The sequence below is a fragment of the Anomaloglossus baeobatrachus genome, chromosome 4 (assembly GCF_048569485.1).
Source record: "Anomaloglossus baeobatrachus isolate aAnoBae1 chromosome 4, aAnoBae1.hap1, whole genome shotgun sequence".
Lineage (NCBI taxonomy): Eukaryota > Metazoa > Chordata > Amphibia > Anura > Aromobatidae > Anomaloglossus > Anomaloglossus baeobatrachus.
Genome location: NC_134356.1, coordinates 19,479,733 through 19,504,406, shown reverse-complemented (window position 1 = coordinate 19,504,406; position 24,674 = coordinate 19,479,733). Strand labels below are relative to the sequence as shown.

At 46.1% G+C, this 24,674-nt stretch overlaps 1 protein-coding gene across 1 annotated transcript; it reads left to right on the top strand.

Annotated features, from left to right (window-relative positions):
* Positions 1 to 7,311: 7,311 nt before the first annotated feature.
* Positions 7,312 to 24,346, top strand: LOC142302679 (aldo-keto reductase family 1 member C1-like). The gene is made up of 9 exons (XM_075343781.1): positions 7,312 to 7,472; positions 7,642 to 7,809; positions 7,902 to 8,018; positions 8,098 to 8,175; positions 8,268 to 8,390; positions 8,682 to 8,791; positions 23,447 to 23,612; positions 23,691 to 23,773; positions 23,965 to 24,346. Exons 1-9 carry the CDS (start codon positions 7,386 to 7,388, stop codon positions 24,005 to 24,007), a joined length of 975 nt encoding a protein of 324 aa, XP_075199896.1. The 5' UTR covers positions 7,312 to 7,385; the 3' UTR covers positions 24,008 to 24,346.
* Positions 24,347 to 24,674: the final 328 nt, after the last annotated feature.

Here is a 24,674-nt window from a genome sequence, read left to right as displayed (position 1 = left end):
GCACCGTGAGGGTATACAGCTACCGCCAACGGCTAGAGACCCAAGGGCCAGCGCCTGCGGGCAAAACGGGCTCCTCCGGCATCCATACACCGGGGAGCAGACTACCATTGGGAATCCATCGTAGTCAAAACACTACACAAAGGTGCAGGGAAAGACAGCCGCCATCACCTGTCCGGGGAGAGACACTGCAGCCGGCTGCAGGACCCGTCCATCCAGCCGTTTGGTTTACCGGAGACTTTGTGTATCTCTTGCTGAGTGAGTACACCCGTGCCATCTGGCACCGCGCCGCGCTGTCCCTGCAACCCTGCACCTCACCAACCCTGTCTCCCTGTCACACCACCGGGCCCCGGGACCACCAACCCCTACCAACGGAGGGGGAAAACAACATCCCAGCTGCTCCCTACCATCGCTCCCGGGATCCCCGTCACCAGCAGCAGTGGTGCCCATCTTCACCACGACCCGTGGGTGGCGTCACGGACTAAATCCCCAAACAAACCACCCCTTTTCACTCAAGGGCAAGGAGCGCCGCTCGAGTCCCCGGATCCGGCCCACCGCTCGAGCCACCGAGCAGCAGCGCCGGACCTGAGCGTTAGCAACGCAGCGCCCCGCCGCCCGCGACAATAATACTGCCTCTATGTACAAGATTATAACTACTATAATACTGCCCCTATGTACAAGAATATAACTACTATAATACTGCCCCTATGTACAAGAATATAACTACTATAATACTGCTCCTATGTACAAGAATATAACTGCTATAATACTGCTCCCTATGTACAAGAATATAACTACTATAATACTGCTCTTATGTACAAGAATATAACTACTATAATACTGCTCCTATGTACAAGAATATAGCTACTATAATACTGCCCCTATGCCCCTAAGGGGGCGGGTCGTGCGGCGTCACAGCGACGTCACACGGCAGGCGGCCAATAGAAGCAGAGGGGCGGAGATGAGCGGGATGTAAACATCCCGCCCACCTCCTTCCTTCCGCATAGCCGGTGGAGGCAGGTAAGGAGAGGTTCCTCGTTCCTGCGGTGTCACACGGAGAGATGTGTGCTGCCGCAGGAACGACGAACTACATCGTTACTGCAGCAGCAACGATAATCGAGAATGGACCCCCATGTCACCAATGAGCGATTTTGCAAGGTTTTGCGACGATGCACAATCGCTCATAGGTGTCACACGCAACAACATCTCTAAAGCGGCCGGATGTGCGTCACAAAATCCGTGACCCCAACGAGATTGCTTTAGCGATGTCGTAGCGTGTAAAGCGGCCTTTAGTCTAAAGATTTTGATCTACAGAGAATATGCAATCTATTATATGGATTCGGACTGTGGTATACTGCTTAATATGACTCAGATTTGAAATTACAGCACATAAAGACATTTTTACATGCATTGAAAATGTTAAGGATGAGCTCAGATGCTGCAAATCCACAATAATTCTACAGAGAAATCTCTTTGTGCTCTTAGTTAACAGTACAGCATTGCTCTGTTTATTGCTGAAAAAATAAATTGTTTGTAACAAATAAAAAGCAATGTAATTCAATTCTTCAAATTCTCTTAATATTATGTTCAACTTAATATCAATTTCAGAGTTTTCAGTCTCCCATATAGCTGTCAAGTAGCTGAGAATTTGTAGAGGCATCTGTGATCGTACCCATAGCGGTCCCTCAACTTTTTAAACATCATAAAATTAATATGAATCTTTGTCTATTATTTCAGTTTAAAACCCTATTTTCAGCTGTTTTCCACTGATGTAGGTTTCAGTTTTACTGTTCTGGCTTTAAGTATGTTATATTAAAAGAGAGCAGGACATAAAACACAGCATAGCCAGTGTCATGATATCATGATATGTCAGTATCTCCAAGGTCAACTTTGTACCAATGCATACAAAGGCACTTCAGTTCTGATCACTACAGTTTTCCTATGTTACTCTATTTTTTACTACTTTCGGCTGAAAAATCTGGCAGCTGATAAATGAGGAATGTAAAGCACGTGTTTTTGGTTTCTCAGAATTGTTCCTATATTTTCAAAAGATTATTTTCAGATGTTTTAATTGAAAATCCTTCTTTGAGTCTTTTAGTAATTTATTAAGTAATTCCACATTACTTGCTGCAATTCTATCCTATATAATATACTGTAAGATCATTAAATTGTGTTGCAGTCATGATGTCGCAAGGGCATTAAAACACAACAGGCGTCCAGGTTTCCCAAATGTCAGTGCTTTTATTGCCCTGTTTATACTACCACAGACTGCAGAAGTGGAAGTTGGATCAGGGTAAATTTAACTTTTTGGTCATCTCTACTTGGTATCTTGGCACTAGTATGTACAGGACATTGTTACCCTTTTGCTCATCAGTGTAGTGTATATGAACTGCAGCCACATGCTCTCCATATGCTGTGCTTATCACATGACAATCTCTATAATTGAGTTTGCATGGCACACAATATTCAAAAATCCAGTATTTAGGTATATGCCCTCATTACTGTTCTCAAAAGGCTATACATTCCTCTTCTACAAGTAGAAGAAAATCATAAGGCATAACATAACATATGGAATAATAACCAGTACGACGAGCTACTCCACAGCCTTCATGGTCTGTTTCCACTTTCAGGTTATTTTATGCAGGTTTTGAAGCCAAGGTCAAGTGTGAATTCACAAAAAGGGAAAGTCTTAAGGCCCAGTCACACTAAACAACTTACCAGCGATCCCAACAACGATCCAACCTGATAGGGATCGCTGGTAAGTTGCTAGGAGGTCGCTGGTGAGATGTCACACTAAGCGACGCTACAGCGATCCCACCAGCAACCTGACCTGGCAGGGATCGCTGGAGCGTCGCTACACGAGTTGCTGGTGAGCTGTCACACAGGCAGATCTCACCAGCAACCAGTGACCAGCCCCCAGCCAGCAGCACCGCGTGGAAGCGATGCTGCACTTGGTAACTAAGGTAAATATCGGGTAACCAACCCGATATTTCCCTTGGTTACCAGCGCACACCGCTTAGCGCTGGCTCCCTGCACTCCTAGCCACAGTACACATCGGGTTAATTACCCGATGTGTACTCTGCTACGTGTGCAGGCAGCAGGAGGTGGCTTATGCGGACGCTGGTAACCACGGTAAACATCGGGTAACCAAGAAGCCCTTAGTTACCCGATATTTACCTTCGTTACCAGCGTCCCCGCTCTCACGCTGCCAGTGCCGGCTCCCTGCTCTCCTAGCCACAGTACACATTGGGTAATTAACCCGATGTGTTCTGTGGCTACGTGTGCAGAGAGCAGGGAGCCGGCACTGGCATTGTGAGAGCGGGGACGCTGGTAACGAAGGTAAATATCGGGTAACTAAGGGCTGAGAGAGTTCTGGAAAGGAGCATGGATAGTGTGATAAACATGCAAGGCAGGAATGAATCCCAGGGTTCCACATCAGCACCTGGAGTGAAGATGAATTCCCAAAAATGTTATTCAATATATTTGTAAGAATACTGTTCACAGTATCAGCAAGGCCAACGCATTTCATGCAACATTGCTCTTAGCCAAAACTAGCATTATAAAATGGCCAACCAATCACAATGCAAAACGTATGCGGGCTTTACACGAGACAACAGATCGCGCGATGCATCGTCGGGGTCACGGTTTTCGTGACGCACATCCGGCATCGTACACGATATCATCTCGTGTGACACCTCCTAGCGACGCAGTATCGCTCACAAATCGTGAGTCGTGTACTTGTTGCTAGGTTTTATAAAATTGTTTGTTAAACATGGCGCCGGTTATTCATCGTACCCGGGGTAGCACACATCGCTCCGTGTGACACCCCGGGAACGATGAACACAGCTTACCTGCATCCCGCGGCACCCGCCGGCAATGCGGAAGGAAGGAGGTGGGCGTGGTGTTTACGTCCCGCTCATCTCCGCCCCTCCGCTTCTATTGGACCGGCGGCTGTGTGACGTTGCTGTGACGCCGAACGTCCCTCCCCCTTCAGGAAGAGGATGTTCGCTGCCCACATCAAGGTCGCACAGCAGGTAAGTGCGTGTGACGGCGCATTAACGACTTTGTGCGACACGGGCAGCGATTTGCCCGTGAAGCACAAACGACGGGGGCGGGTACGATCGCTCGTGCAATCGCACAATAGATCGTACCGTGTAAAGCCCACATTAGTCATATACTAAACCAGACCAATAATGAAAAAAAATATCGCCACCTTTCCTAAATATGTTTGACTTGAGATTTGACTTAGCTACTTTTGAATTTCCCATAGGCTACAGTCATCCATGTGGTCAGCACTAATATAATGAGATTGTGCAGCTGCAGGAGCTAAGAAACCAGCTATCAGACACAGCCAGACTCCCCAAAGAGAAGGCAGATATGGTTCATAACTGTCTCTGCTTTTTTTAGTTGCTGTATACACAGCGCTAAACAAGTGTAAACTATAGAAAGTGTTAGCAGCCTCATGATGTCACCAAGTGCACAAAGGGGGCAGGAGTTTCTGGGTTCTAGGAGACCCAATCAGCTTCAGTATGCAGCCTTGAGGCTGAATTTTCACTGCAACTTGGGCTAATAGCCCCAGTTATAGAGGAAATCAGAAAAAAACAGACAAAAGTTACTTCGTAAAATTCCCCCAAAGATCTTTTATGAGCCTATGGGGGGTCTTAAGGTGTGAAACAAATGAAAAATAAATAAACGGTAGGAAGAAGTAAATAAAAAAAGCCACTTCCAATCTACAGTATATCGCTGTTATTGTCGAAAATAAAGGAACACAGGTATCTGTTATAGTAACTTATTTGTTACAGAAAGGGGAATAAGATGAAAATAAATGTATTTTAGTGTTCTTATGAGGTCATTAAAAAGGTTATGTTAACAACAGCCAGATAATTCCTTTGCGTTCCCCACTGATGTCGCACACTATCAGTAAAAAAAAAAAAGTGTAAATAACATAATTATTAGGCTTCAAGAACAATTTATTTTATACAGCTCTTCAAACCACATGAACGAAAAAAACCTGAAACCTGGGATCAGGGATATCAAACCTGCTGAAACATGAGATGAGAAGCATGAAAAAAGCTGAAACATGAGATGAGGAACATCAAATCTGCTGAAACATGGACGATGAACATCAAACCAGCTGAAACATGAGAGGAGGAACATCAAACCAATTGAAACATGAAATGAGGAACATCAAAGCTGCTGAAACATGGGCGACGAACATCAAAACTTCAGAAGCATGCGATGAGGAACATCAAACCTGCTGAAACATGAGATGACAAATATCAAACCTGCTAAAATATGGGCAATGAACATCAAAACTGCTGAAACATGCAATGAGGAATATCAAACCTGCTGTGACATGAGATGGAAATCAGCCCTGCTGAAACATGGGTAATGAACATCAAAACCGTTGAATCATGAGATGAGGAACATCAAACTTTCTGAAACATAAGATAAGGAACATCAAACCTGCTGATTCATGAGATGAGGAAGATCAAACCTGCTGAAATATGAGATGAGAAACATCAAACCTGCTGAAACATAAGATGAAGAACATCAAATCTGCTGAAACATGGGCGACGAACATCAAAACTTCAGAAACATGCGATGAGGAACATCTAACCTGCTGAGACATGAGATGACAAACATCAAACCTGCTGAAATATGGGCGATGAACATCAAAAGTGCTAAAACATGCAATGAGGAATATCAAACCTGCTGTGACACGAGATGAGGAACATCAAACCTGCTGAAACATGAGATGAGGAACATCAAACCTGCTGAAACATGTGATGAGGAACATCAAACCTGCTGAAACATGAGATGAGGAACATCAAACCTGCTGAAACATGAGATGAGGAACATCAAACCTGCTGAAACATGAGATGACAAATATCAAACCTGCTAAAATATGGGCAATGAACATCAAAACTGCTGAAACATGCAATGAGGAATATCAAACCTGCTGTGACATGAGATGGAAATCAGCCCTGCTGAAACATGGGCAATGAACATCAAAACCGTTGAATCATGAGATGAGGAACATCAAACTTTCTGAAACATAAGATAAGGAACATCAAACCTGCTGAAATATGAGATGAGAAACATCAAACCTGCTGAAACATAAGATGAAGAACATCAAATCTGCTGAAACATGAGATGAGGAACATCAAACCTGCTGAAACATGAGATGAGGAACATCAAACCTGCTGAAACATGAGATGAGGAACATCAAACCTGCTGAAACATGAGATGAGGAACATCAAACTTGCTGAAACATGAGATGAGGAACATCAAACCTGCTGAAACATGAGATGAGGAACATCAAACCTGTTGAAACATGAGATGAGGAACATCAAACCTGCTGAAACATGAGATGAGGACCATCAAACCTGCTGAAACATGAGATGAGGAACATCAAACCTGCTGAAACATGAGATGAGGAACATCAAACTTGCTGAAACATGAGATGAGGAACATCAAACCTGCTGAAACATGAGATGAGGACCATCAAACCTGCTGAAACATGAGATGGGGAACATCAAACCTGCTGAAACATGAGATGAGGAACATCAAACCTGCTGAAACATGAGATGAGGAACATCAAACCTGCTGAAACATGAGATGAGGAACATCAAACCTGCTGAAACATGAGATGAGGAACATCAAACCTGCACAGGAAAAATAGATTCTGAAGTAAAGTGTAGGGTACATGATAAATTCAACACAACTGTACCATGGCCGGACTAGTATTCGTGGATGTGGTCTGTGCATTATGTGTACCCAAAAAGCAATAAGAAATCGAGAAAATCTGTGGTGGGTGCCTCATGGTACTGGGCACACTGTCACACATTAGTCCTTCTAAATGTCTCAAAAATATAAAAAATACGACAGATATGTGGATAGCACGTGTTGACTATAACTACGTATCTACACGGTTGCTTGCAGAGTGTGCAGGTGGATGTGGAGGAGAGACCATAAAAGAGCAGCTCTACCGCCGAGGGTCAAAGGACAACTCAGAGGTGCAGCTAACCCCGGTGGCTCGCTTCCTGCAGATCCAAGTCTATAGTATTACTCTGCTGCATCACTTTTTGGACTTGACCCCTTCCATCCTCTTTCGATGTACAGGTCTTCCTCTCATTCACATGGCTCCTGTGGACTGCAGATTTTACAACTATGGCGAGTTTACCTCTGCCCTTTGCCTTCATTCACACTTTTTTCCTTCCCATTTGTCCTTTGTGTAACTTATCAGCAATGACGATGCAGAATACCTGCTGAACAGGCGGCCGCCTTCACTGACCTAAGGGCTGGGCTATGGTAGGGGAAGGACTGGATATACACAGCCAGCACATTGTCATTGTGCTCGGTGAGACACCAGGACACCTCGCACCATGGCTCTGAAGCCGGACTCCTACGTGGTGCTGAATGATGGGCATAAAATGCCAATGGTTGGATTTGGCACCTACGCCCCGGACACGGTGAGTGCACCAGACAGGGGCTGAATCCAAAGCCCCGCGCCATTACTTTTCGTCTCATGCCACCTCAATGTTTCCCTATTTCGGAAACCGTGGAACAATGGCGCCATTTACCCCATAAATTGGGCCCGATTAAACTTGACTTCTAATGATTGCTCCTTATTCCGCACAGTACACCAAAGAACAGGCTGGAGAGAGCGTCAAGGTGGCCATTGAGGCCGGATATCGCCACATCGACTGCGCCTTTTTGTACCAGAATGAAGTCCAGGTCGGCCAAGCCATTCGATCAAAGATTGCCGATGGGACGGTGAAGAGGGACGAAATTTTTTACACTGGGAAGGTGACCAAGTTCTGCCCAAATTTTTTTTTCTCTCTAACATGGCCACTAGGGGGCAAAGCTGAGCTGTTACATGTATTTCATTTATTCTGCAGCTTTCAAACAATAACCAAGCTCCCGAGAGGGTCCGACTCGGGCTGGAGAAATCTCTGAAGGATCTTCAGCTGGATTACTTGGATCTCTTCCTGATCCACTCCCCCGTGGAGTTTAAGGTTTGTGGATATACGAGGCTCCAAATCTGATCTGGATGTGATGAAAAAAGATTATATCTGAATTCTTTTTCCCCTCCAGCCCGGAGACGATCTCTTCCCCGTGGATGAAAATGGGAAATTCATTTTTCATAACACAGATATCCGGCAAACATGGAAGGTAAATGATCTCCCGGCAGGACGACTTCTCGAGGGGTAAGATTCCCCGTTTCAGATGGAACATCACTCAGATTATCTCATCCCAATTTCTAGGCTATGGAGGCGTGCAGAGATGCCGGGCTCGCCAGATCCATCGGCGTCTCCAATTTTAACAAAAGGCAACTGGAGCTGATTCTCAACATGCCCGGACTGAAGTACAAACCAGTGTGCAACCAGGTACATATCACACACCCGTGAGGATAAAGCACGCATAAATATCGGAAATAATTCAAAAAACATGTTCAAAAAACAAACAAACAGCGCCACTCATTCCCACAGGTGGTGTGTGGTATTGCAGTTTAGCCCCATTCATGTTAATGAAGCTGCAATACCAGATATACCCCATAAACAGGCGTGGGGGGGGCGTTTTTGGGAAAAAAAACCCTATCCATGTTGTTCTATTATTATACGATCAGCCTGCATGTTACACCGTTATATACTGTAATGATCCATTATATCTCTGCACAGGTGGAATGTCACATATTCCTCAATCAGAGCAAATTACTGGAGTTCTGCAAATCTCAGGACATCGTGCTGGTGGGATACAGCGTGCTGGGGTCCAGCAGAGTAGAGGGCTGGTAAGTAATAACATGGGTGTATTATATATGATGGTGTCCTAGAAATAAAGCAAACATTAGAATATTGTTATAATAATACTGCTCCTATGTACAATAATATAACCACTATGATACTATCCCTGTGTACAAGAATATAACCACTATAATACTGCACCCTATATACAAGAATATAACTACTATAATACTGCTCCTATGTACAAGAATATAACTACTATAATACTGCCCCCTATGTACAAGAATATAACTACTATAATACTGCCCCTATGTACAAGAATATAACTACTATAATACTGCCCCCTATATACAAGAATATAACTACTATAATACTGCCCCCATGTACAAAAATATAACTACTATAATACTGCCCCTATGTACAAGAATATAACTACTATAATACTGCCCCTATGTACAAGAATATAACTACTATAATACTGCCCCCTATGTACAAGAATATAACTACTATAACACTGCCCCTATGTACAAGAATATAACTACTATAATACTGCCCCCTATGTACAAGAATATAACTACTATAATACTGCCCCCTATGTACAAGAATATAACTACTATAATACTGCTCCTATATACAAGAATATAGCTACTATAATACTGCTCCCTATGTACAATAATATAACTACTATAATACTGCTCCTATGTACAAGAATATAACTACTATAATAGTGCCCCCTATGTACAAGAATATAACTACTATAATACTGCCCCTATGTACAAGAATATAACTACTATAATACTGCCCCCTATGTACAAGAATATAACTACTATAATACTGCCCCTATGTACAAGAATATAACTACTATAATACTGCCCCTATGTACAAGAATATAACTACTATAATACTGCCCCTATGTACAAGAATATAACTACTATAATACTGCCCCTATGTACAAGAATATAACTACTATAATACTGCTCCCTATGTACAAGAATATAACTACTATAATACTGCTCCTATGTACAAGAATATAGCTACTATAATACTGCTCCCTATGTACAAGAATATAACTACTATAATACTGCCCCCTATGTACAAGAATATAACTACTATAATACTGCTCCTATATACAAGAATATAGCTACTATAATACTGCTCCCTATGTACAATAATATAACTACTATAATACTGCTCCTATGTACAAGAATATAACTACTATAATACTGCCCCCTATGTACAAGAATATAACTACTATAATACTGCCCCTATGTACAAGAATATAACTACTATAATACTGCCCCCTATGTACAAGAATATAACTACTATAATACTGCTCCCTATGTACAAGAATATAACTACTATAATACTGCCCCTATGTACAAGAATATAACTACTATAATACTGCCCCCTATGTACAAGAATATAACTACTATAATACTGCTCCTATGTACAAGAATATAACTACTATAATACTGCCCTCTATGTACAAGAATATAACTACTATAATACTGCCCCTATGTACAAGAATATAACTACTATAATACTGCCCCCTATGTACAAGAATATAACTACTATAATACTATCCCTATGTACAAGAATATAACTACTATAATACTGCCCCTATGTACAAGTATATAACTACTATAATACTGCCTCTATGTACAAGTATATAACTACTATAATACTGCCCCCTATGTACAAGAATATAACTACTATAATACTGCCTCTATGTACAAGTATATAACTACTATAATACTGCCTCTATGTACAAGTATATAACTACTATAATACTGCCCCCTATGTACAATAATATAACTACTATAATACTGCCTCTATGTACAAGTATATAACTACTATAATACTGCCCCCTATGTACAAGAATATAACTACTATAATACTGCCCCCTATGTACAAGAATATATCTACTATAATACTGCTCCTATGTAGAAGAATATAACTACTATAATACTGCTCCTTATGTACAAGAATATATCTACTATAATACTGCCCCATATGTACAAGAATATAACTACTATAATACTGCCTCTATGTACAAGAATATAACTACTATAATACTTCCCCTATGTACAAGAATATAACTACTATAATACTGCCCCTATGTACAAGAATATAACTACTATAATACTGCTCCTTATGTACAAGAATATATCTACTATAATACTGCCCCATATGTACAAGAATATAACTACTATAATACTGCCCCTATGTACAAGAATATAACTACTATAATACTTCCCCTATGTACAAGAATATAACTACTATAATACTGCCCCTATGTACAAGAATATAACTACTATAATACTGCCCCCTATGTACAAGAATATAACTACTATCATACAGTATTATATATGTACTCGGGTACGCTCGTTACTTCTTGAGCATTGCAGAAGTCCTCGCCCCATATGTTTTGCAGCTTTTAGACAATCAACATGTTGGGATTGCCTGCCATACACATTAATTCCTTAGTCATTTTGGCTACTGCATCATGTCCTAGACCTAGGGTAAGAGCTGGTGACGCACTGTCCTCTGAGATCAGTTCAGGTGGAGTTGTTGCAGGAGAGAGATTAGATTAGAGCAGGCATAGAGGGAGTGCTGTATTAGTATTGCAGTGATTGTATACCGCTGCTGAAGTCCTTCTCAGGGCTACATTGTGTGTTAAGTGAAACTGCTGTTACCTGCATTCAGTGTAGGGATAGCTGGTGGAGAAGGGGTAGTTTTGGAATTGAGGCATATTGGCAGGGTTTATTGCCTTACAGTCCTTCTATAAGGATACTGTTGCTGCAATCTGAAAACAAAAGTCCTTTTTCAGGGCTACATACTTTCTTTTCCCTAATAATAGCACAAAATTTGTAGGCATATATTATCTACCTAATTTGAAATGTGCAAGGTGTAAGGGACGGGGAAGTGGACGTGCTGTGGATGGTGCACTCAGTGGCGGAGACCGGGGCACATGTGAAACTGTGCCTGCTGGATCACAACCAACACACTCATCCACGAGACCTATCTTACCGGCCCACTTTGCAGGGGATGTGGGACACCATACAGTACTTGAAGCTAGAACAGTGCGAGTAGGTGACCAGTTGGATGGCAGATAATGCTTCCAGTATGTTTCCCACCACCACCCTGTCTTCCACATGGTCCAGTTTCACTAGCCAAGAGTCTGGACCACATAATCCTTGCCGAGATCCTCCTTCCTCCCACCACGGCGAGTCCCAGGGTATAAGTGTGTGAAGCCCTACAGGTGCGGTGCAGCAGGGTATTACCCTTAGGGACTCCACGGGATGGGACGGTCTGGTCACAGGTAGGGAACCTTCGTTTTGGGATTCGTCGTGACGCCACTCTCAGAATTGCGGTCAGTGAGGACCGCCACTGCAGGTTAAGGGATGCCTGGGGCTGATGGTGGGTGCAGTCGGTTGTAATAGCCTCCTGAGAGTAAGGCAAGCCCCAGGTCCCTGTGTATGTGTGTGGGACCACAGGTCGCAGAATGACTCAAACACAGTCCAAGAAGTCTTTTAACATGTTTACTCACTGTTTGGAGGTCACGGTGAGATGCCCGGGCGGCACTGTGATAACCAGGTGGAACCAGGAATTCCAGGAGGCCGTTCTGAGGGTAGCTGTCCACTCGCCCTCCTTGCACTCTTTCTTTGTTTGGGAGGATCCCTTGCTTGAAGCGTGGTAGGACTCCTCCAGGGAAGCTGTTACTACCCTGCTCCCCTCTCTCTGGCCCGTCTGCCGGCAGCGTGGCCTTGGTGGGATGGCTTCTGGCCCTGTCCCCTTATGGGCCTGGTGATTGCTGCTTGGCTCGAGCTCTGTGTAGTAGTGGTGAGGGCATGAAGTACCCCCACCTGTAGGTTAAGCAGCTCTGGATGATTTGCTGCCTGTACTGGGGATCTGTTTCCCCTTGCGTGCTCGGATACCAGGATCTCCGTACTCAGCCACCCCTCTCTCTGGATGTCTTTCAGGCCGACCCACGGTACCCTTTCTCCCCCGCTTCCAGCTATTGCACTCCTCAGGACCTGGCCGACACCAGAGCCCCCTCTCTGCTTCCTTCCACACCCTTCAACCTCCAGACTCCTTCTCTCCTTCCTCTCTCCTGCTTCCTAGCAACCAGCCTCTGAACACACCCCTAGCTGGGAATTGAAAGTTAACCCCTACTGGCTACCCAAGGGTCCCTTCTAGTGGTGTGGGAGACCTGGTCACTATGTGTTTGTGTGTGCACCTCATCCTGGCCTTTGGAAATTACCTGGAAGCATTGTCCCCGCATGGGTGCAATACTCTGTGGTGCCTGACCAGGTCAGGGGCGCCACATTCCCCCTTAGTTATCATCAGCACGTCCTCGGGCTGCAAAGACAAGAGAAAAAGGTAAATACAAACTTTTCCCACACAGGGGCAATCATTTACATTTAAACATACCAGGTACCATTTCACCACCAACCACCCACATGTCCGAAACCCACCCAAAAACCTCCAGGAGGTAGGTCGCCGGTCCTTTTGGTGACCAGGTCTGGGCCATCACATTCCCCAGACCTTTCCTCCAATCTTCCTCTCCTGAGGAGAGTGGTGTAAGGTAGGCCCCATAAACAGGCGTACCCGCTTCCGAGTGTTGGAGGGCAGGCCCCATAAACAGGCGTGCCCCTGGTTGGTGCAGAGTCATGCCCCTCAACAGGCAGACCCTGTGGTTGGTACCAAGGAGGTAACTTTTTTACAATGCAAGAGTTTGTGGTTAAAGCCAGTTCATAACCGATGGTCCATTTTTTAAAGTGCACGTAAACTAGTGCAAAGAAAACATTTTAAAGAGGTCTCACAATAGTCCTTGTGGGCACATTTCACTTAAACGTTACTTAACTGTAAACAGGTGAAACATTACATTTCATACCGTCACTTTGAACTAAACTGTACTTTCTCTATAGCGTAATGGGAGCTGACCAAAGTTGCTGCGGGTTGATCTATGCAGTACTATACTGTCATCTGTCTGAGGTTGTGTCCTCCCACCCGATGTATGTGTCTCAATGTGAATAATGGGTGTACTGGGTATTGATACCAATGCATGGTCTTCTGCTTCAGCTACATTTGGCTCTTCCAGGTTCTGAACAGGTTCTTCTGGTTCTCTTACTTCTCCAGATTGAGGGAATGTAATGACTGGAATAACTACTGCTCCATTGTATTGAGGCCAACTTGCTGGGAAATCTCCAAGTACAGTATGGATCATCTTTTCTTTTGGTTCTTGAACTGGCAAAGGGTTGGGAATTTCTTCAGGGGTTCTTAGTTGTTCAGGACATTTCTTTAGGCGATCTCTAGAAACGACAGCTGTTGTTTTTCCTCCATCTTTGCTGATAAGGCATGTCTTTTCACTGCTAAGCGTCGATGGTAACACAGTATAGGGTTCTTCTTCCCAGTGATTGTCAAGTTTATGATGTCTTCTCTTTCTCTTGAGAACTATATCTCCTGGAACAGCAGGTGCTTTTCGATTGTAGGCTTTTTCTTGTTTCTCACGCTGCTGAGTCAGGCTTCGCTCCACACACTCTTGTACTTTCTTGTATTGGGCTTGGCGGTTGGAATCCCAATCAGCACCTTGTAGATGGTCTTCAGGGGTCTCAACTCCCATTTCCAGATCTACTGGCAATCTCCCGGGTCTGGCCCTCATCAGGTATGCCGGTGTGCAGTTCGTGGAACTCACAGGGATGTTGTTATACATGTCCACTAGATCGGGCAGTTTTTCTGGCCACTGACTTCGTTCTTCTAGTGGGAGAGTCTTCAGAAGGTCGAGAATGATGTGGTTCATCTTCTCACACATGCCATTGGTCTGAGGATGGTAAGGCGTGGTACGGATCTTCCTGCAGCCGTAAAGGTTGCAAAACTCCTTAAACACTTCAGCTTCAAAGGCTGGTCCTTGGTCAGTGAGCACTTGATCTGGGTAGCCATGTGGTCGACAGAAATGTGTCTGGAAAGCTTTGGCTGCAGTCTGACCGGTCAAGTCCTTGACTGGTACTACCACCAGGAATCTGGAGTAGTGGTCAACCATAGTGAGAGCGTAGTTGTAGCCTTGTCTGCTGGGTGCCAACTTTACATGGTCCAGGGCCACGATCTCCAGGGGCCGTTTAGTTTGGATTGGCTGGAGTGGTGCTCTCTGGCTGTGCTGGTCTTTTCTTCTAAGATTGCAGGGCCCGCAGTTTCGACACCACTTCTCTAGGGCAGATCTCATGCCCACCCAGTAGAATCTTACTTTAAGTAGGGCCTCCAGTTTCTTCCAACCAAAGTGGCCTGCACCATTGTGATAGGCTTCTAGCACCATCCTCGTATCCTTCTGTGGTACAATCACTTGCCACACCTTCTCATGCATCCTCGGGTCAATGATGCTCCTGTAAAGTTTGTCTTGATAGATGAATAATCGACCCCTCTCCTTCCATAGGTACTGTGCCTCAGATGGGGCTCCTTTGTCAAGGCTGGCGCCAGGCTGGTTGATCAGTTTCTTTACCAAGCCTACCGCTGGATCATTTTCCTGGGTCTCCTTCCAGTTGTAGTGAGGTAGTGGGTTCAGGGTCACCTCTTGGCGGTTGGCACGCAACTGCCGGCACTGTTTTGCTCCATGGCGATGGAACGCTGGCAGCATCTCTTCAAGATCATCTACATCTTCACCCTCGTCTGCTAGGTGAGGCATCCTGGACAGAGCATCTGCGTTGCCGTTCTTGCGGCCAGCTCGATACTTGACAGTAAAGTCGTAATTCGCCAGCCGGGCTACCCAACGCTGCTCCATGGCACCCAATTTAGCAGTATCTAAGTGGGTCAGGGGGTTGTTGTCCGTGAAGACAGTGAATTTGGTGGCTGCCAGGTAGTGCTTGAACCGCTCTGTGATAGCCCATACCATGGCCAGGAACTCTAGCTTAAATGAGCTATAATTTTCTGGGTTTCTTTCAGTAGGCCTGAGCTTCCTGCTGGCGTAAGCAATCACACGCTCTTTGCCTTCCTGCACCTGTGAAAGCACTGCTCCCAGTCCCACATTACTGGCATCTGTATACAGTACAAATGGTAGACTGTAGTCAGGGTAGGCTAGGATCTCTTCACCCGTCAAGGCCCCTTTCATTTGTCTGAAGGAGTGTTCTTCTGCTTCTCCCCAGTGAAATGGCGGGCCGGAGGTCTTTCCTTTCTTCTTTGGGTGGCCTACCAGGAGCTCTTGCAAAGGCGCTGCCATTTTCGTGTAGCCCTTGATGAACCTTCTGTAGTAGCCTACCAAGCCAAGGAACTGGCGTACCTCCCGGACGGTAGTAGGTGTGGGCCACTCCTGGATGACTGTGACCTTCTCTGGGTCCGGTGCTACTCCTTCTGCACTGACCACGTGACCTAGGTACTGGACCTTTGGCTTCAGTAAATGGCACTTGGATGGTTTCAGCTTCATTCCATATCGGGATAGCGCTTCAAAGACTTCAGCCAGGTGTTTCAGGTGGTCCTCGTAGGTCTTGGAGTACACGATGACATCATCCAGGTAGAGCAGGACGGTTTCAAAGTTGAGGTGCCCTAGGCAGCATTCCATAAGCCTCTGGAAGGTCCCGGGGGCATTGCAGAGTCCAAATGGCATGCTGTTGAACTCACAGAGGCCCATTGGGGTGGTGAAGGCCGTCTTCTCCCGATCTTCTTCTGCTACAGATACTTGCCAGTAGCCACTAGTAAGATCTAGGGTAGAAAAGTAGTTAGAGGTTTTCAAGGCAGCGAGGGATTCCTCTATCCTTGGCAAAGGGTAGGCATCCTTGTGTGTTATCTGATTTATCCGTCTGTAATCCACACACATCCTCATCGTGCCATCCTTCTTCCTCACCAGGACCAGGGGAGCTGCCCAGGGGCTGCAACTGTCCCTTATGACTCCTGCCTCCTTCATGTCCTTCAGCATGTCCTTTGTGCGCTGGTAATGGGCTGGTGGAATAGGCCTATGTCTTTCCTTAATGGGAGGATGACTGCCCGTGGGTATGTGATGTTGCACCCCTTTGATCCTACCAAAGTCTAGTGGGTTCTTACTAAAGACCTGCTCGTATTCCTGCACGACCCTGTAAACCCCATGTTTCTGGTAGACGGGTGTAGAGTCGGTCCCCACGTGGAGTTTCTGGCACCAGCCCTCTAACTGCTTTTGGGAGGTCTCGCCCTCTTTTGAGTCAGCTTGTGTCAGGGGACCTACAGGTGTTATAGCGTCATTTGAGCATGTAAACAGTTTGGCTATGGTAGCGTACCTTGGCAGTCTGGCTTCCTCCTCCCCCACAGTTCAACACTCGTACAGGCACTCGTCCCTTGTGTACATCAACTACCCCCCTGGCTGTCAGAATCGTGGGCCAGTGGTCTGAATGAGTGGGCTCTAGTACAGCCTGGTAATCCTGTCCTCTGAGACCTACCGCTGCTCTACACCACATCATCATTTCACTCCGTGGGGGTATCACAATGGGGTTAGCATCCATCACCCGCACACTACCAATCTCACCGCCAGTCTGTTTTACCTGTTGCTTCCTCAGAATGATTCGGATCTCCTTTTGCAAGGCTCTTTGCGACCCGCCCTCAGCACCTTCAACAATCTGGTGAAGCAACAACAACACTTCCCCTAGGCAATTTTCTATGACATTAGTACCTAAAATCATTTGCGGGTTCCTTTCTCTAATATCAGTGTCCACAACAATCAGTCCTTGTCCCTTCATTTCCTGCCTTCCCACCTTTATGGTTACCTCCTTGACCCCAATCTGGTCTATAGGTTGTCCGTTGGCAGCATAGATGGTGAGGGAGGGGTCCGGTGGTCGGAGATCGTCGTCCGACCAAAACCTACGATACAGGACATACGGGATCGTGGTTACCTGAGAGCCGGTGTCCAATAATGCCGGGGTAGGGATCCCATCCAGGACGATGGACAGGACAGGACGTCCACCCACGTACTGATCACGGCAGCGACCTGGGCCTGATCTTCTTAATCCTGAGGACTGGCCCTCGGCCCCAGGTTTGGCTCGTTTAAAAGGGCAAGCCCTTGCATAGTGACCTGCCTCCTGGCAACGACGACAGATGGGTTGTCCAGATGAGTCATAGCGATCACTGCTCCTGCCTCGGGTTGTAGGACCTCTTCTCCTCCGCATCCAAGGGACGTCCTCTGGGCTGTCAGCTAGCAGGATCCGATGAGGGACTTTGGTTTCTGAGGGCAACTGCATTGCTTTCAGGATTTGTGCGACATCCTTAGTGAGCTGTTGCACCTGGGAGGATAGTCTATTTATAGTCTCTGCTGGCGCGTTGAGTCCTTTTGCAGTTACCAGGGACTGCGAGGAGGATTCCGCTCCTGCAGCCGTGGAACTGGCAGGCCATGCGGGTGCGACGGGGTCTGTGTCCACAGGAGGTTGGAGTGCTTTCACTGCCCTGTCTTTCAGAATGGCAAAGTCCACGTCAGGGTGTTCCAGGGACCACAGCTTCATCTGCTTCCCATCCTCAGGAGAGCGCAGGCCCCGCAAGAATTGTTCCTTCATCATCCGGTTTCCTTCCTGATCACTGACAGGGTCCACCAGCTTGAGAGCCCGTAGTGCAGCCTGCAGCCTGAGGGCATAGTCTCTTATGCTATCTTGGGGCTTCTGACGGCAGTTATAGAAGTCCGTCCTCAGCTCTCCCTCTGTGCGGTGTTCAAAAGCAGCTGCTAGTTTGGCAAAGATGGTCTCAACAGAGCCCCGGTCATCATTGGTCCAGGACTCAGCCTCCAACTCTGCTGCTTCAGTCAATTGTCCCAGCACCACAGCGGCCCTCTGCTTACCAGTCATCGCGTGCATGTCTAGCAGGGTGTTGATCTTCTTCTTAAACCCGGTCAGCGTGTCTATTTTACCGGCGTATTGGGGCAGCCATTGCGCTCCTGGGACATACAGTAAGGAAACTGGCATTATGGGGGAAACTTCGGCCGGCGCAGCTGCGACCGCGGCACCGGCACCAGGCGCTTCTGCGTCCAGCGCGACGGGGGCGGGCATCGCTTGGGCTGCGTCGCCCTGACCAGGGGCATTACCTCCTGCAGCGTCCATTTTTCTTCAAAAAAAAAAAACAAAAATCTGCGCGCTCCCTTTCCACTTCCTGGGTCAGAACGCTCTCCGAATTGTGGGGATTCTGGGGCGGCCACACCTCTTCGTGGGCGGTGCTCTTTTCCCTCGCGCGGGCTGCAGCGCGCGCTTTTGAAGATGGCAATATGGCGGCGGTTCAATTTTTGCGGTCGGACCTCTGAGGCGCACGGTCACCTGTCTGAACAGGTCTAGTCCACATCCTGTTCGTGACGCCAGATATGTGAAGCCCTACAGGTGCGGTGCAGCAGGGTATTACCCTTAGGGACTCCACGGGATGGGACGGTCTGGTCACAGGTAGGGAACCTTCGTTTTGGGATTCGTCGTGACGCCACTCTCAGAATTGCGGTCAGTGAGGACCGCCACTGCAGGTTAAGGGATGCCTGGGGCTGATGGTGGGTGCAGTCGGTTGTAATAGCCTCCTGAGAGTAAGGCAAGCCCCAGGTCCCTGTGTATGTGTGTGGGACCACAGGTCGCAGAATGACTCAAACACAGTCCAAGAAGTCTTTTAACGTGTTTACTCACTGTTTGGAGGTCACGGTGAGATGCCCGGGCGGCACTGCGATAACCAGGTGGAACCAGGAATTCCAGGAGGCCGTTCTGAGGGTAGCTGTCCACTCGCCCTCCTTGCACTCTTTCTTTGTTTGGGAGGATCCCTTGCTTGAAGCGTGGTAGGACTCCTCCAGGGAAGCTGTTACTACCCTGCTCCCCTCTCTCTGGCCCGTCTGCCGGCAGCGTGGCCTTGGTGGGATGGCTTCTGGCCCTGTCCCCTTATGGGCCTGGTGATTGCTGCTTGGCTCGAGCTCTATGTAGTAGTGGTGAGGGCATGAAGTACCCCCACCTGTAGGTTAAGCAGCTCTGGATGATTTGCTGCCTGTACTGGGGATCTGTTTCCCCTTGCGTGCTCGGATACCAGGATCTCCGTACTCAGCCACCCCTCTCTCTGGATGTCTTTCAGGCCGACCCACGGTACCCTTTCTCCCCCGCTTCCAGCTATTGCACTCCTCAGGACCTGGCCGACACCAGAGCCCCCTCTCTGCTTCCTTCCACACCCTTCAACCTCCAGACTCCTTCTCTCCTTCCTCTCTCCTGCTTCCTAGCAACCAGCCTCTGAACACACCCCTAGCTGGGAATTGAAAGTTAACCCCTACTGGCTACCCAAGGGTCCCTTCTAGTGGTGTGGGAGACCTGGTCACTATGTGTTTGTGTGTGCACCTCATCCTGGCCTTTGGAAATTACCTGGAAGCATTGTCCCCGCATGGGTGCAATACTCTGTGGTGCCTGACCAGGTCAGGGGCGCCACAAGTGATTCCACACTTGGACACTCCAAGGAGCTCTTTACATTTCCATTTATTGATTCTGGCATCTTTCCCTGCACGTTTCAGCTGGGACATGAGGAGATCATGTGTAGAGATGCCAAGATATTTGAGCAGCCACGGTCACAAGAAGATGACAGTAAGGAATGGAAATTAGCGTCTCAAAAGGTGGATGATGATGAAATACAGTTGCCAACAAATGATGTTGTTAAGTCAACAAGTCAGGAGGACCAGAGTGCGCAAGTGGAAGACGAGGTGGTGGACGATGAAGTCACTGATCCAACCTGGGAAGGTGCCATGCAAAGCGAGTAAAGCAGCGTAGAGGAGGAGGGAGCTGCAATACCACAACAGGCAGGAAGAGGAAGCAAAGTAGGCAGAATGAGAGGCCGGGCAACTGTTCCCAGAGCATTCACACATGGAAAGTTCCCATGCCCAGGGTTAGATGTTCCCCAGTTTGGCACTTATTTCATGACAATGCGGAAGATAAAAGAATGGTCATTTGCAAAACTGTGTGGTACCAAGTTCAGTAGGTGCCTGACCACTACTAGGCTGGCCACCATCAGCATGCTCAGGCACTTGACATCAAAGCACCCAACTAGGTGGGCCGAACACCTGGGTCCATAATCAGTGTCTGCGGGTGACACCATTGCCTTTTCCCCTGTGTTTTCTTATTGACAATCCCCTGTCTAGGAACCAGGGGCAGATATCTTCTGCCCTGCACCTGACATTGCCCATTCGCAAGCACCATCAGCAACCACTTCCGGTTCTTTGTCAAAGTGAAGCGTTCAGCTCTTCTTACCCCAGGCCTTGGAATGAAAAGGTAAATACCGAGCCACCAACCCACAGGCAAAAACACTGCTTGCCCTGGCAATGTTGCCTTTTAGTCTTGTGGACACTGAGGCTTTCTGCAACCTCATGACGGCTGCCGTCTGTCGGTCCCCGGTCCCCAGCCACCACTATTCTATCTGGTGGGCCGTCCTTTCCTTACACAAGCACATGTCCCATAACATCACCCATGCCCTGGCCAACACAGTTACTGGAAAGGTCCACTTAACGACCTACACGTGAAAAAAAATACTTGTGGCCAGGGACGCTACGTTTTCTGGATGGCTCACTGGTGAACATTGTGGAGGCCGGGACAGCACACGTACTACCGTTGCCAAGGATTGCGGGCACTAGTTCCATCAGGGTTTCCTCCATCTCCTACACCAGTTCCTGCACCCTTTCCTCCTCATCATCATCCATCTCCGAATTGTCATCTTGGAGCACGTCATCCATATCAGCTGCAAGCTGGAAGGACTGCAGCACCGCCTCGGTGAAGCAGCAACAGGCTTTGCTGAAACTACAACCAGATATTGAACTTGGGAAGCTGACACACGTACCTTATCTGGCTCACATGCTCAATTTAGTAGTTCAGAGGTTTCTGAAAACCTAGCCAGATTTGCCTAACCTACTTGTGAAGTTGCCCCGAGTGAGTGCCGATTTCCACAAGTCAGCAACAGCTGCAGCAGAGCTTGGAAGTGTCAGCTCATCGACTGGTGTGCACATGACCACACGCTGAAACTCCACATTACACATGTTGGCAAAGCATTGTGAGAAGCAGAGGGCCGTAGTTCAATACCAGCTACAACATGCCCTTTGGTATTCTCGTCAGCCTCCGCACATAAGAAGTGACCAGTGGCTATGGATATCTGACATCTGTGAGGTTCTACAAAACCTTGAGGAATCAACCAAGTTGGTGAGCGGAGATGACGCCATAATCAGTGTAACCATCCCGCTTCTTTGTCTTCAGGTGGCTCTCACTCAAAATGTTTAGAGGGTCATCAGGCAGACCTCGCTCGAAATTTTAAGAGGGTAAACAGAAGGCCCTAGATGCACATTTTTAGAGGGTCGTGAGGCAGCCCTTCCTCCAAATTTTTAGAGTCATTATGTGACTCTCATCCTTAATTTTTCCAGGTCATGTATTATGCCCTCTTTCTGATTTTTTCAGGATATGTATGAGGCCTAGCTCTACAATTGTCCTACACATATAGATGTGTACCCCAAGAGGTAAATGTCTTTCGGCCTTTGCAATAAGTGCATAGGCTTCACCAGTCTATGAACCCTACTTTAAAAAAACTGGGGAAAAAAAATGTTTTGCATGGCCCTCCTCTATGTGTCTTCCAGGGTGTATTGCAGTCCTTCCTAAAATGTTTGGCAGCCCTTGCACTTAGTGCATTGGATTTATGGGTCCAGGAGTCTCACTACCTAACAATTTTAACAGAATATGTATGAGGCCCTCCTTTATGTCTAATACAGCGTGTATCAGAGTCCTGCTTTCTTCCAATTTTTGTCAATTCTTACATTGTCCGCATAGGCTTTTTGATTTTCAGAGTCCCCCCTTCATAAATTAAACAGGAAAAAATGCTTGAGTTTGCCATTGACTTCCATTATACTCGTTACTCGAATCGAGTCTGTCCGATATGAGTACTGAGCACTCGAGCATTTTAGTGCTCACTTATCACTGCAATATGAACATTGGTAATGATTATTTTGTTGGTGATTTATGAAGGTGTCATAAACAAATGTACTGTATTTTTCAGATTATAAGACGCACTTTTCCTCCCAAAAATTTGGGAGGAAAATGGGAGGTGCATCTTATAATCCGAATATAGTGTACAGGAAGGTGGTGAAGAGGGGTATCAGAAGGTAGAGGCTATACTATGGGTGCTGTGCTGGGGCTACGGGCACCTCTGCTGCAGGTGGTGAGGCAGGGGCCATCCTGAACATGTTGGCGGTGCGGGCTGCAAACAATGGTGCCCAATGTCCGCGCATGCGCAGATGGAGCACTGGCCTCAAGATCTCATCTGCACATGTGCCTCCTCTGGCCCATTGATCTCCCAGCTGTGGACTGAAGGAAAATGGCGTCCGGAGTTGGCGCGTGCGCAGATGAGACCTTGTCTCGTCATTGAGCCGATATCTCAATCTGGGAGCCATTTCTTTGAAGCCCGCACCACCGACAGTTTCCCGATGTTGCCTACCTCACAGCACATGCAGTGAGCATCTGGGGACACCTGCTGCACTGCCTGCATCATGGCCTTGCTCCTCTACCGCTCCTGCCTCCTGTGACCCCGCTCCACCACTGCTGCCCTGACGACTCCTGGTAAGACACCACCAGATTATAAGATGGACCTCTTTTTTTTTTCTCTAAATGTGGGATGCGTCTTATAATCTGGTGCGTCTTATAAACCGAAAAATACGGTTCCTATTGCCTCTCCATTGGCCAAAACTTTAGGAAAAGTGTGAAATTTAATTTAGTTTGTTTTCTCTCTGACAGGATTGATCAGGATTCCCCCAAAGTACTTGAAGACCCTGTTTTAAATACAATTGCTAAGAAGCTGAGCCGCTCTCCGGCGCAGGTGGCCATGAGATATTTGCTACAGAGGGGAATTGTCGTCTTAGCAAAAAGTTTCACCCCTGAGAGGATCAAGCAGAACTTCCAGGTAAATGAAAAAATTCCAGTTCCAAAAATTTCCTTTATCTTAAAAAAATCTACATTGTTTTTTGTTTTTCGCTTACAGGTTTTTGACTTTGAATTAAGTGATGAAGACATCAAATCTCTAGATGTAGTCAATAAAAACTTGCGCTACCTGATTATCCATCCGTAAGTGTCTTTCCTGATCTTCCAGTATCTAAGAACATATTTATTCATGATTTTATTGTTTAGATTTTAACTTATTTATCAATATTTTGCAATTATTGTTTTTATATACTTTTATTTATTATCTTTTGTTGTAAGGCAATAATTTACTTATACATTCATTTATTTTATTCTTTATTTATTTTATATTTTAGCTGGAAAGAAAGCCCCAAGTATCCCTTTCACGATGAGTATTAAGAACAATGGTCAATGTAACCCCTGGATCTAAGTATGCTCCTCTAGCAGATTTCAATCTGCAGAAGATATATGATCTATGATATGGATTATGACTTTGGCGTAACACTTATTATGACTTATATTAGAAATAAAAGCAGATTGAAATTGTTCAATGTACAATGAGAAATTTTAAGGTTGAGTTCAGATATTTCAAATCCCCAGAAATTCCACAGTGAAATCTCTTGTGTACATTGTCAAAATTTCAACATTCTTCTGTATATTGCAATACAATAAGTTTTATGTTCAATTCCATTTAAAGGTGGCATCTGTAAGTTTTAAAAATACTCATTAAAAACAAATCTAACTCAATTAATTGAATTCTATTTAAATTCTACTCAACTCAGTATCAATTCCAGTGTTTTCAGTCTCCCACATTTCTGTCAAATAGCTAAAGCTCTGTTGGGGCGTCTGATCGTTCCCATAGCGGTCCCTCAGCTTTTTAAACAGTCTAAAATCTGTGTTTTGTTCTTTTAGTTTTCTGTCGTTTTCCACCATGTAAGTTTTACTTTTAGTACTCTGGCTTTAAATATGTTATATCAAAGAAACAAGGACAACAAAACAGTATACTCATTGCCATGATATTGAAGCGCCCACAGGGTCATTGGGGGGATTACTCGTCACCGGGCCG

Coding starts and splice junctions, on each gene's coding strand:
- LOC142302679 (XM_075343781.1), top strand. CDS start 7,386: ATGGCTCTGAAGCCGGACTCCTACGTGGTGCTGAATGATGGGCATAAA. Junction 8,019..8,097: donor ACTCCCCCGTGGAGTTTAAG/GTTTGTGGATAT, acceptor TTTCCCCTCCAG/CCCGGAGACGATCTCTTCCC. Junction 8,176..8,267: donor ATATCCGGCAAACATGGAAG/GTAAATGATCTC, acceptor CCCAATTTCTAG/GCTATGGAGGCGTGCAGAGA.